Raw genomic sequence first — 12,275 nt, forward strand, 5'->3', positions numbered from 1 at the left:
GAAGCAATTCTCTTGCCTCAGCCTCCCAAATAGCTGAGACTACAGATGCCTGCCACAATGCCTGGCTATTTTTAGAGATGAGGTCTTGCTCTGGCTTAGGCTGGTCTTGAACCCCTGAGCTCAGGTAATCCATCGGCCTTGGCCTCCCAAGTGTGGGATTACAGGCGTAAGCCACTGCACCTGGCTGCTTATGTGTATTTTTTTACCAGCTGTTTAAGATATTTTAAGACTTTAAAAGACTCATTCATACTACATTTGTACTCACAGTTTAAAACTTTTCAGAGAATCTAATGAGATAATTTTGGAATTAATGTTTAAATGTTTACGAAGAATTGGATTTCCTAAATATGTTTTCTTTGAATGAATTTAATGAAGTGAGCATTAGCCAAATTACATATAATTTTGAGGGTTTTTTTTTTTTTTTTTTTGGTAGAGATAGAGTCTCACTTTATCGCCCTTGGTAGAATGCTGTGGCTTCACATAGCTCACAGCAACCTCCAACTCCTGGGCCTAGGCGATTCGCCTGCCTCAGCCTCCCAAGTAGCTGGCTTGGTGCCCGCCATAATGCCAGGCTATTTTTTTGTTGCAGTTTGGCTGGGGGCCAGGTTTGAACCTGTCATCCTTGGTATATGAGGCTGGCGCCCTACCCACTGAGCCACAGGCGCCACCCTGTTTTGAGTATTCTTCATGTCCCAAAATCCCTCAGACAATTAAGGAATCTATCAATCAACTTATGAAATCATACTTCAGAAAAGAAAATCTCTTAATTATGGAATCCTAACAATTCTTGCTAGAATCCAAAGGAATAAGTGGTTTCAAAAGCTCATGGGAAGACAAAGCTTGCATTATCTATTACTATCAGACACAGTACATAATTTGCTTGGATTTAAAGACAAACGAATCATGACTTCACAGGAGTCATATTTCCATACTATCCACCTGGGCAAGTGAGACATGAGGTATGACTGAGACACACATGGTCTCCTCTTCCAGCCACTTGATTTGTGTTGAAGGTAGGTCCTTCAGAGAAAAAAAAGAAGCTTGAAGCACAAAATATGGGCTCAAGAGAGAAAAGAAAACCTGAAAGGTCAGTACTTCAGAAAGCTACTATTTGACCAGTTGCCAGATCTCTGGGAATACCACGAAACTGTAAGAATGTCTTCTCTCAAAGAAAGGAAAGCATAAGTCACATTCACATTTAATCTGATGCATGCAAATAAATACAAAAATAATATTAGAAAAAAAATCACATGATTTTGGCAAATCACCCAAATGACAATAAATATTCATCTGGCGCCTTGTTACATTTTTGAGTGCTCTCTTCCTGGCATTTGTTCCTGAGTGAACGAAGGAAGGATGTAGGGGAGACCCCCCTGTTCCTTAAAAAACCAGAAACATCTTTGGGTATACAAGTACTCCATTTACAACAAGATTAATTCAACTCAAGTGCTGGGAACCCACTGACCTAAGCTGATTATTTAACTTTTTAAGTCATGAAGATAAACCTGAAACTAGAAAAGCTGATGGGGAGCTGGGATTCAGAACGGGACTCAGTATGCAGTGGTTCTGCACGTTTATAAGTAGCACGTTTGAGACCCAGAAGGGGCTCTGTTGAGTTGCAGAAGGTGAAATTTGACTAAAAATCTTTTTGTAATTATGACTTTTTTCTCATCTCTTCATCCCAATCAAAATCTAATGTTTCGTCATCTAGCTCTGATAAAGTGAAGAGAGATTTTTGGGGTAGAATCAGTTTCCCAGTGGAGCCCTGGAGCTGAAAGGATTTCCTCTTACTGCCAACCACTGGAGCAGCGGGTGTGGGAGGAGGGCTTGGGCCCCTCTCACCACAGTTCTTCCCTTCAGGGGGAGGAGAGGATTCCGATTTGGATTCCGACGAGGAAGTAAAGGAGAAGTTTGCCAATTTGGCTAAAGTGCAAGCATGAACTCCGCTGCTTTTATAATTGCGTGAAAACTCCCCCTTTTTGTCTCCCTCCCCAGTACAGTGAGTGTGCCCAGTTTGGTCTCCAAGCGCTGAGGCATGTGGAGTAGCCCTCTTCTCAGGGGCACCATCCCTCCTCTCTCCAGACCCAGCTTTCTCCGGTGGCTCTTGGGACACCTCCTTTGACTGATCCTGTACAGGATGTGAGACTCTGCCTCCTGAGCGGGCTGTGGACTCCTCTAAGCCCTTCACAGGCACAGCTGCTTCTCTTCTTGCTGTGCGCAGGGAAGTGTGAGGACTCTGAACTGCTGTTTCTGTTGTGCCAGGAGACCCATGGCTGTGGTCTGCAGGGGAGTGGATCAGCTTTGACTTCTTTTTGAAAGTAAATTTTGCCAGTGTGGCCACAGGGGGACCTGGAGTCTCAAGGCTTTCAAGCTCAGGTCGTTCAGCTTGAGCAAGGGATTTCGGCCTCTTTCTCTGGGGAGTTTCTAGCGTTCTTTCAGGGCTGTGTACAGGGATGGACTGAGGAGGAGGGGGCACTGTGGATGGGGACGGCACCCTGGTGCTGTTTCTGTACAGTTTCAGGGCCCTCTCCCTGCACTGTGTGCGCAGTCTCCTAGGGGCGTGGTGAGTCAGCACCCAGTCTGACCCATCAGCAAGGGCAGCTGCTTCTGACACTGGTGCTGTGCATCTTGCCTTCTGCCCCTCCACTTTGTCTGGCCTCCACACAGCGTCTGTCTCACTTGGTGACGGAAGCTGTCTGGCTTCCACTTTGCTCCTTTGGCCTGGTTCACTCTTTTCCTCACCCTGAGATTTGTTGCTAGAGATCTTTTCCTCAGTTGTTTTTGGATCAGGAGACACAACAACAGTATTTTCAGGTTCAGTGTGATGAGTTGTCATGAAGTCAAACCACTCCAGACTGGCATCTGGGCTATCTCTGTGCTCAGCTGAACGTTTCTTACTTCTCGATCTATTAGGCCCCAGATGAAGTGGGGCATCTGGAAGCCGGCTTGTCCTGGGACTGCCTCCAGGAGAGGAGGGATGCTCGCTAGAACTCATTTCCTGTTGTGTTGAGGTTCTGAAATTTGATTCTTGCCCTGGATCATTTCTTGAGGATCCTGTAGTAGTTTCTGCCTTTGTTACGTGTGGTTCAGATTGGTGCATGCTCTGATTCTGTAACCTGTAACAGAGATAAATAAGGAAAACCTGAATTGAAGAGAATTTCATTTAGTCTTTCCATTTCTTTAGTCTCTGAGATGCCTTCTTAAAGGATTAAGTCCAAGATAATTCCAATACTTTGGAATGACCAAATAGCTGTTGCTCTAATTCTTTAGTGGCCAGCCTACAAATCAGAACCAATGAGAACGCCAGGAGGTTATGATCAGTCTCCTCTTCATCCCACAGAGGCACTGAATTTTAGTGCATCTGAACAGTCACCTTCCTCAAGAGTGGAGTCTGTGATGCCCTGCCCTGGTGCTTCCCCTGCTCCAGCGCTTACATTCATGCAGACATCCCCAGGTAACCATGACAGTCTTTCCCCCAAAGCCCAGTCACGATGTAACATATGTCCCAGGGAACACCTGTCCATCAATCTGATACAGAATTAAAACCTAGTTACCTTATTATGAATGAAGACCTCCGTTCAAAGGTTAAATCTGCCTTTTCACCTTAAGCATAATAGAAACTGAAATAATGCCAGAAGGACAACTTTCTAAAAGTGATTGTAGTTTGCTAAAAGTAGGTTCTTTAAAAGAAAGCCTGTCCTAACAACCTAGAAATGTATTTTCATCATAGAGTGAGATAGGACCCCTCTTCCATGTACTATGAAAATAAATTATACAAACAAGTAGAGAAGTAAATCATTCTAAAATTCATGTGTAATCATAGAAAATACAAAGAAAAATGTTGCATTTAAACATATGTAAATACATCAAAATGTTAATGGTATGTATCCATGGGAAATAAGATTACATATGATTTTTAATTTCTTATAAATTAATTACTACTACTTTTCAAAATACTCTATAAAGACCATTACCCTTGTAAGAAAAATACAAAATCATTATACAAATATTAGGTTATTTTCATTTACGGATTTGCAAATACCAATATAGCAAATGTATGTTCCTTGTTATTAATTTGAGTTATGATCAAACAAAAAGCAAATAGGTCTGGAAATTACTATTATCTAGTATACTTTTCAGCATCAAATTTAGGGACATTCATTATTATTTTTCATTAAGTCATATACACATAGATCATGAATACATTTATGCATAAGTGGTGTACAATGTGTTCATTTTTTTTATACAATTTGGAGTGCTTATATCAAACTAATTAATATAGTTTTTGCCTCATTTACTTTTTTTTTTTTTTTTTTGAGACAGAGCCTCAAGCTGTCCCCCTGGGTAGAGTGCCGTGGCATTACAGCTCACAGCAACCTCCAACTCCTGGGCTCAAGTGAGTCTCTTGCCTCTGCCTCCCAAGTAGCTGGGACCACAGGCGCCCGCCACAACGCCCGGCTAATTTTTGGTTGCAGCCGTCATTGTTGTTTGGCGGGTCCGGGCTGGGGATTCGAACCCGCCACCTTAGGTGTACGTGGCTGGCGCCTTAGCCGGTTGAGCTATAGGTGCCGAGCCTGCCTCATTTACTTGATTACTGTGTTAAGATATTTATATTCTATATTTGATAGATTTGACTTATACCCTTGCAATATGCTCCATAGGTGTGGTCTCACCATTTACCCTCCTTCTATCAAACCTCCCCTCTCCCCTCCCTTCCCACTCCATTTCTCTCCTTCATACTGGGCTATAGTTGTGATCTATCTTTCATAAGAAAGTGTCAGTAAATATAAATTGGTTTCATAGAAGTACTGAGTACATTAGATACTTTTTCTTCCATTCTTGAGATACTTTATATAGAATATGTTCCAGATCCATACATGTAAACATAAAAGAGATGAAGTCTCCATCTTTTTTAAGGCTACATAGTACTCCATGGTATACATATACCACAATTTATTAATCCATTCATGGGTCAATGGGCACTTGGGCTTCTTCCATGACTTAACCATTACAAATTGAGCTGCAATGAATAATCTGGTGCAAATATCCTTCTTGCAAAGTGATTTTTGATCTTCTGGATATACTCCTAGTAGAGGAACTGCAGGATCCAAAGGCAGGTGTATTTTTAGATCCCTGAGTGTTCTCTAAACTTCTTTCCCAAAGAAATGTATTAGCTTGCATTCCTACCAGCAGTGCAGAAGTGATTCCTTTTCTCTATATCCATGCCAACATCTGTAGTTTTGGGATTTTGTTATGTGGGCTATTCTTCCTGGAGTTACATGATCTCTCAAAGTGGTTTTGATTTGCATTTCTCTAATGATTAAAGATGATGAGCATTTTTTTTCATATGCTTGTAGACTATACAACTATCTTCTTCAGAGAAGCTTCTGTTCAAGCCTCTTGCCCATGGTAAAATGGGATCATTTGCTCTTTTCTTATTAATAAGTTTGAGTTATCTGGGGATTCTGCTTATCAGACCTTTGTCAGAAATGTAACCTGCAGATATCCTCTCCCATTCTGAGGGCAGACTACTTGCTTTACTTACTTACTGTGTTCTTGGCAGTGCAGGGCTTTTTAGTTTGAACAGATCCCAGTAATGTATTTTTGGTATTGCTTCAGTTACCCTGGGGTCCTCCTCATAAAGTTTTCTCTCAGGCCAATTTCTTCAAGTGTTTCCCCTGCACTCTTTCCAAAAATCTTTATGGTTTCATGTCTTAAGTTTAAGTCTTTTATCCAGTGAGAGTTAATTTTTGTTAGAGGTGAAAGGTGTGGGTCCAGCTTCAGTCTTCTACAAGTCCGCCAGCCAATTCATCTCGCACCATTTGTTCTTTCCCCCAATTTAAGTTTTTGATAGGTTTATCAAAGATCAAATGATGGTAAGTGTCTGGATTCATCTCTTGGTTCTCAATTCTGTTTCATACATCTACCTCTCTATTTTTGTTAGTACCATGCTGTTTCGATTGCTATAGATATATAGTATAGTCTGAAGTCTGTTAACATGATCCCACCTGATTTGTTTTTATTTCTGAGTAATGTCTTAGCTATTCAAGGTTTTTTCTGTTTCCATATAAAATGAAGTACTTGTTTTTCCAGATTTTTAAAGTATGACAGAGGTGCTTTAATAGGGATTCCATTAAATCTGTAGATTGTTTTGGGTAGTACGGACATTTTAACAATGTTGATTCTTCCCAGCTATGAGCATGGTATGTTTTTCCATTTGCTGACATCTTCGGCTGTTTCTTTTCTCAGAGTTTCATAGTTCTCTTTATAGAGATCTTTCATGTCCTTTGTTAGGTACACTCCCAGATATTTCATTTTCTTTGGCACTACTGTAAAGGAATAGAGTCCTTGACTGTTTTTTTTTTCAGCTTAACTATTGTTGGTATATATAAATGCTACAGATTTATGAGTGTTGATTTTGTAACCTGAGACACTGCTGTATTCCTTGATCACTTCTAAGAGTTTTGTAGTTGAGTCCATGGGGTTTTCCAGATATGCAGTCATATCATCTGCAAAGAGTGAAAGTTTGATCTCCTCTGAGCCTATATGGATACCCTTGATGGCCTTTTCTTGCCTGACTGAGATGGCTAAGACTTCCATTACAATGTTAAAAAGCAGTGGAGACAGTGGGCAAACTTGCCTGGTTCTTGATATGAGTAGAATGTTTTCAATTTTACTCCATTCAATATAATATGGGCTGTGGGTTTGCTGTAGATGGCCTCTATCAGTTTAAGAAATGTCCCTTCTATCCCTATTTTCTTAAGTGTTATGATCTTAAAAGGATGCTGGATATTATCAAAGGCTTTTTCTATGTCAATTGAGAGACTCATATGGTCTTTGTTTTTTAATTTGTTTATGTGATGTATTATATTTATAGATTTACATATATTGAACCAGCCTTGAGACTCTGGAATAAAACACACTTGGTTGTGGTGTATAATTTGTTTGGTGTGTTGCTGGATTCTGTTTGCTAGGATCTTACTGAATATTTTTGCATCAGTATTCATTAGACATACTGGTCTCTAATTTTCTTTTCTTGTTGGGTCTTTTCCTTGTTGGGTTTGGAGATCAGGAAGATGTTTGCTTCATAGAATGTGTTGGGAAGTACTCCTTCTTTTTCTATGTTTTAGAAAAGGTTAAGTAATGTAGGTACTAGTTCCTCTTTAAAGGTTTGGCAGAATTCTGATGTGAAGTCATCTGGTTCTGGACTTTTCTTTTTGGGAAGATTTTGTATAGTTGATGCTATTTCAGAACTTGATATAGGCCTGTTTAACATTTCCACTTCTTCCTGGCTAAGTCTAAGAAGGTGGCATACTTCCAAGTATTGGTCCATTTCCTTTAGATATTCATATTTCTGAGAATAGAGTTTTTTGAAATATTCGTTAAGGATCTTTTAAATTTCTGCGGATTCTGTGATTATCTTGTCTCTGTCATTTCTGATTGATGAAATTAAAGATTTTATGCTTTTATTTCTGGTTAGGTTAGCCAAAGGTTTATCAATTTTATTGAGTTGTTCAAAAAATCAACTTTTTGATTCATTGATCTGTTGTATAATTCTTTCATTTTCAATTTCATTTAATTCTGCTCCAATTTTGGTTATTTCTTTTCTTCTGCTGGGTTTGGGGTTGCAATGTTCTTCCTTTTCCAGTTGCTTGAGATATCCCATTAAGTTGCTGATCTCCTCTCTTTCCGTTTTCTTAAGGAAGGCTTGCAATGCTATAAATTTCCCTCTTAGGTCTGCCTTTGCAGCATTCCACAGGTTATGGTCATTTGTGTCTTCATTATCATTTTGTTCCAAAAATTTGGTAATTTTCTTTCCTAATCTCATCTATGACCCAGCTATCATTTAGCATATGATTTAGTTTCCATGTCTTTGTGTGAATTTGCAGATTCCTGTTGTTACTGAGGTCAACTTTTATTCCCTGATGGTCCGAGAAGATACAAGGAATAATTTCTGTTTTTCAAAATTTGCTGAGGTTAGCCTTGTGACCTAAGATGTGATCAATTTTGGAGGATGTTCCATGTGCTGATGAGAAGAATGTGTATTCAGTTTTGTTAGGATGAAATGTTCTGTAGATGTCTGTTAAATCCAATTGTTGAATTGTTAAGTTTAAGTCTAAGATTTCTTTGCTTAGTTTCTTATTAGAGGATCTATCCAACACAGCCAAAGGGGTGTTAGAGTTGGAGGAAATCAAGTTGCTCATGTCAGAGTCTCTCTTCCAAATTGAGGAGCATTCTGGTTGGGTTCATAAATATTAATAATTGAAATCTCATCATGTTGAGTGTTTCCCTTAAAAAATATGAAGTGACTATCCTTATCTTTCCTTACTTTTGCTGGTTTAAAGCCTAGTCTATCTGTGAATAAAATCGCAACGCCTGCTTTTTTCTGATTTCCATTTGCCTGAATTATAAATGACCATCCCTTCACCCTGAGTCTATATATTGCCTGAGTTTTTGTATGTAGTCAGCCAAACTGTGCCTCTTTAGAGGGCAATTTAAGCTATTCACATTAATTGAGAGTAGTGATAAGCCTGGTAGTATTTTGGGAGTCGAATTTTTCAAAAGTCCAGTGAACATTTTTAATCCTTTTACCACTGTTGAAGTTGGGATTTGATGAAAAATTTCTGAGTGAGTTTACTATGGTAGTAAAAAATTGTGCTTGTCATTGTGGAGGATGGGTCTGAGAATATCCTGGAAAGCTGGTTTAGTTATGGCAAATTTCTTCAGCATGTGAATGTCACTAAAGTAATTTCTTCATCATAAATGAAACTCAGTTTAGCTGGACACAGGATCCTGGGTTGAAAATTGTTTTGTTTGAGGAGGCTGAAGGGAGATGACCATACTCTTCTGGCCTGAAAAGTTTCAGCAGAGAGATTTGCAGTCATTCTAATATTCTTCCCCTTGTAGGTTATAGTTTTCTTATGTCTGGCTGCTAGCAGCATTTTCTCCTTCACATTAACTTTGGTGACATTAATTATAATATGTCTGGGAGATGCTTTATTTGGTTGAATTGTGCTGGGGTTCTGAAATTGTCTGCTGTCTGAATTTCAGAATCTCTTGCAATGTCTGGAAAGTTGTCCTCAATTATCTCTTGGAGTAGAGCATCTGGGCCATTCGAAGCAACCTCATCACCTTCAGGAATTCCTATAAGGTGAATATTAGTTTTCTTGGAATTATCCCAGAGCTCTCTGAGAGAATGATCCATTTTTGCTCTCCACTTCTCTTCCTCTTTGAACATTTGGGAGCGTTCAAAAGTTTTGTCTTCAATGTCTGAAATCCTTTCTTCTGCCTGCTCCATTCTGTTACTGAGGATTCCACTATATTTCTCATATCTTGGAAGGCTGCAACTTCTTTTCTGAATGTGTCAAAATCTTTGGTGATTCTGTTTTTGAATTCACTGAATTCTTGAGACAACTTTTGAATTATTCCTAGAATTTCTAATTCCAACTTTACTTCCATTCTGTTAATCTTATTTGCCATCCAAATTCAAAACTCAATTTCTGACATCTTAGCCATTTATTTATGAATGGGATCCTCTAGTGTGGCTGCTTTGGGGGAGTTGATCTGCTCTGATTATTCATGTTGCCAGAGTTTTTCCACCAATTCTGCCCCATGATTGTTTTTCACATTTGGCTAGATGAGCAGGTAAGGTGAAATTGGATAGGCTTCTGGAGTTGTGGTTAACCAGCCCTTTGCCAAAGAGCTGGGAATGGTGTCTGCAGGTTTTCCCCTACAGCTTTGCAAAGGACCCCTTCCGTACTACAGCCTAAGACTCTGGAGACCTGCTTGGTGTGGTGGTGCTAGGTGGCTCTGTCTTGTATTCAGCTGCTTTCTGTCCAATCCTAGTGAATCAGTGACTCTGGGTTGAAATCTCAGCTGAAATTTGTTTCCTTGGAGTCGCAGCTTGCCTCAGCAGAGAAAATGTGCAATTATCTATTTCTTCTCTCAGCTCAGCTCCCACCCTTCAGCTTTGTTTGTTTTTTTTCTGGCCATTATCTCTCCCTCTGGATTGGAGCTTCTGTTGAAAGCTGGCTCCAGGCAGCCATCATCCCCAGCTTCCCCTTATTCTGTTGTTCCAGGAGAGCTTAGCTAAACATCTATCCCATTCGCCATCATGCACCAACTCCGACACTCATTAACTATTAAAGTTTATAACAATGTCCTAAAACATGAAACTAAGTTAGGGTTATTATTTTAGATTAGCCCTATTATTTTAGTCTGACTTTTATTTCAGGAATTAAATTTTCCTGAATTAATTTTTTAAATTAAATAAAATCTCTACACATTTCTAAAATCTTTGCACTCTGTCAAATTATCACTAGTATTTTCTGGAAGAAAAGTGTGATAAAAATATTAATACTTTTCATTATAATTATGTGATTTCCTTAAGGAATAAAGAACTCTTTCTTAAAAGGTAAAAACCCATATGCTTACTTTTTTTGTTTGTTTGTTGTTGTTTTTTGAGACAGAATCTCCCTGGGTAGCAACTCTTAGGCTTAAGAGATTCTCTCGCCTCAGCCTCTCAAGTAGCTGGGACTACAGGCACCCGCCATAATACCCATCTATTTTGTTGTTGTTGTTGCAGTTACCATTGTTGTCTTAGCTGGCTGGGGCCGGGTTCAAACCCCCTAGCCTTGGGGTATGTTACCAGCAGCCTACCCACTGAGCTGCAGGCACCACCATCAGATTATGTATTAAAGGTAATTCACTTTGATTTGCACATCTGGTTTTGTTGCTTTGAAGATCAACCCTAGAACTTGCCTTTATATAACAAGGAAACACCAGTAGGATAGAATTTTAAGGCAGTATCTTATCTTTTAAGTTTTCACATACTCTTCTCCTTTTTCTCATTCCTTTCTCCCTCCAGGAGGGTCACTTTGAATTTGGAAAGTCCAAATGCTTTTTTTCTAACACACGACAATGGTTCTGAGCCTCATATTCCCTCCTTTCTGGAATCTATCATGTGTCAGTTCCTGGCAGGTTGAACCAGTCAAAATCCGGAGCTTACCCAAAGGCAAAGCCACACCCAGGAGTGGCTTGAAAGGGCTCAGCTATATCAAATCATAAAGGACACAAAGAAATAACCTTGATCTGAGCACCATTCTCTGGATCATAAAGAGAGCCAGAAGGCCACAAGAAAGGGGGGGGGGGGTGAAGTATACAAAGTACATGTTTATTGCAGTCTAGAGCCTGGGTGTCAGCAGAATAAAGCCAGTCCCCACACTTCCCCAGGAAGGCTATGCTGAGACTTTGTGAATTAGGAGAATGCTGCCAAGACATGGGAGGATTCTCAAGGCTTTACTTTTATGGCCAATTACCCCAGTGTAGCTTCCAACCCTCTTCTGCAGGCCCACCTTCCACATGCACTCCTCCACCAGCCCCCAGTTTCCGGTTAACACTGACAACCAAATGCAGGTTAGGAAGCTGCACGCACTGATCAGGAAGGTACCCAGACAAACAGACTTGCCACTCCTCATGCCGGTTTTTCAGGTGCAGACTCAAAGCCTAGCTTTAGAAGCTCATGTATTTTAGGACCATGCCAACATTAAAGTTCAGGCAAAAATTCTTTAGGTACATAATGAGTCCATGTTCTTACTAATGCACGTGATGTGTTCCTTCCCATATGTTCTCCTGTCTGTTAGTCACATTTCAACAAGTCATGAGAAAGGCAAGTTTTGAAAAGTTGCTTCTGTCATTCTCGAGTTGTTACCTCAGCCAATTTGTAGAACAGAGAAGAGCTATCTCCTGAATTTGACTCCTAGGAAAGTGAGCCCTAAAACAGTGTTTTCTTTTAAGCCACTGAATTGTAGAGTGGTTGATTTTACAGGAATAGGTAACTGAAAGAGTCCCTTACAGATAGATTTTTCACTTAATTTACACTTCCTCTGTTTCACTAACTGCCAAACAAGGATTCTCCATTAAATGCCTTTCCTAGATTTCCTTCCTCACCTTTCAAGTCTTCTAAGCTCTTCACTCAAGAGGCTCTGCAGCTCCAGCTTTTCCAGAATAAGTTCACACTGCCTCTGGTACTGCTCCCGGGGGTTTTCAGGGAAGGAAGTATGGAGAGCATTCACACCTCCCAGCAGTGCACCTCCCTGCCGGGGTAAGAAAATACCAGGGAGAGTCAGCAGGCAGACACAGTGGCCGTACACACCGGGGACCACCCTCTACACCCCTACCTTGGGCATCAGAATCACCCGGGAGGCTTCATCAAAATTTGTTCATTCTCTCCCCTAGTTCTTAGAGGCACTGATGCTCCAGGGAGTCATGCTGTT

General features: G+C 40.3%; 1 protein-coding gene across 1 annotated transcript in view; it reads right to left on the minus strand.

Moving 5' to 3' along the window:
- Positions 1–1,022: 1,022 nt before the first annotated feature.
- Positions 1,023–12,275, minus strand: part of MCM9 (minichromosome maintenance 9 homologous recombination repair factor) — a 99,180-nt gene continuing 87,927 nt past the window's right edge. The window contains exons 12-13 of the mRNA XM_003781629.3: positions 11,950–12,095; positions 1,023–3,116 (exon numbers count right to left, since the gene is read on the minus strand). Of these exons, the coding sequence (XP_003781677.1) occupies positions 1,655–3,116; positions 11,950–12,095 (1,608 nt within the window). The 3' untranslated portion in view covers positions 1,023–1,654. The remainder of the gene's footprint in view (positions 3,117–11,949; positions 12,096–12,275) is intronic.

The sequence above is a fragment of the Otolemur garnettii genome, unplaced genomic scaffold, assembly GCF_000181295.1.
Source record: "Otolemur garnettii isolate 467f Iridium unplaced genomic scaffold, OtoGar3 scaffold00002, whole genome shotgun sequence".
NCBI lineage: Eukaryota > Metazoa > Chordata > Mammalia > Primates > Galagidae > Otolemur > Otolemur garnettii.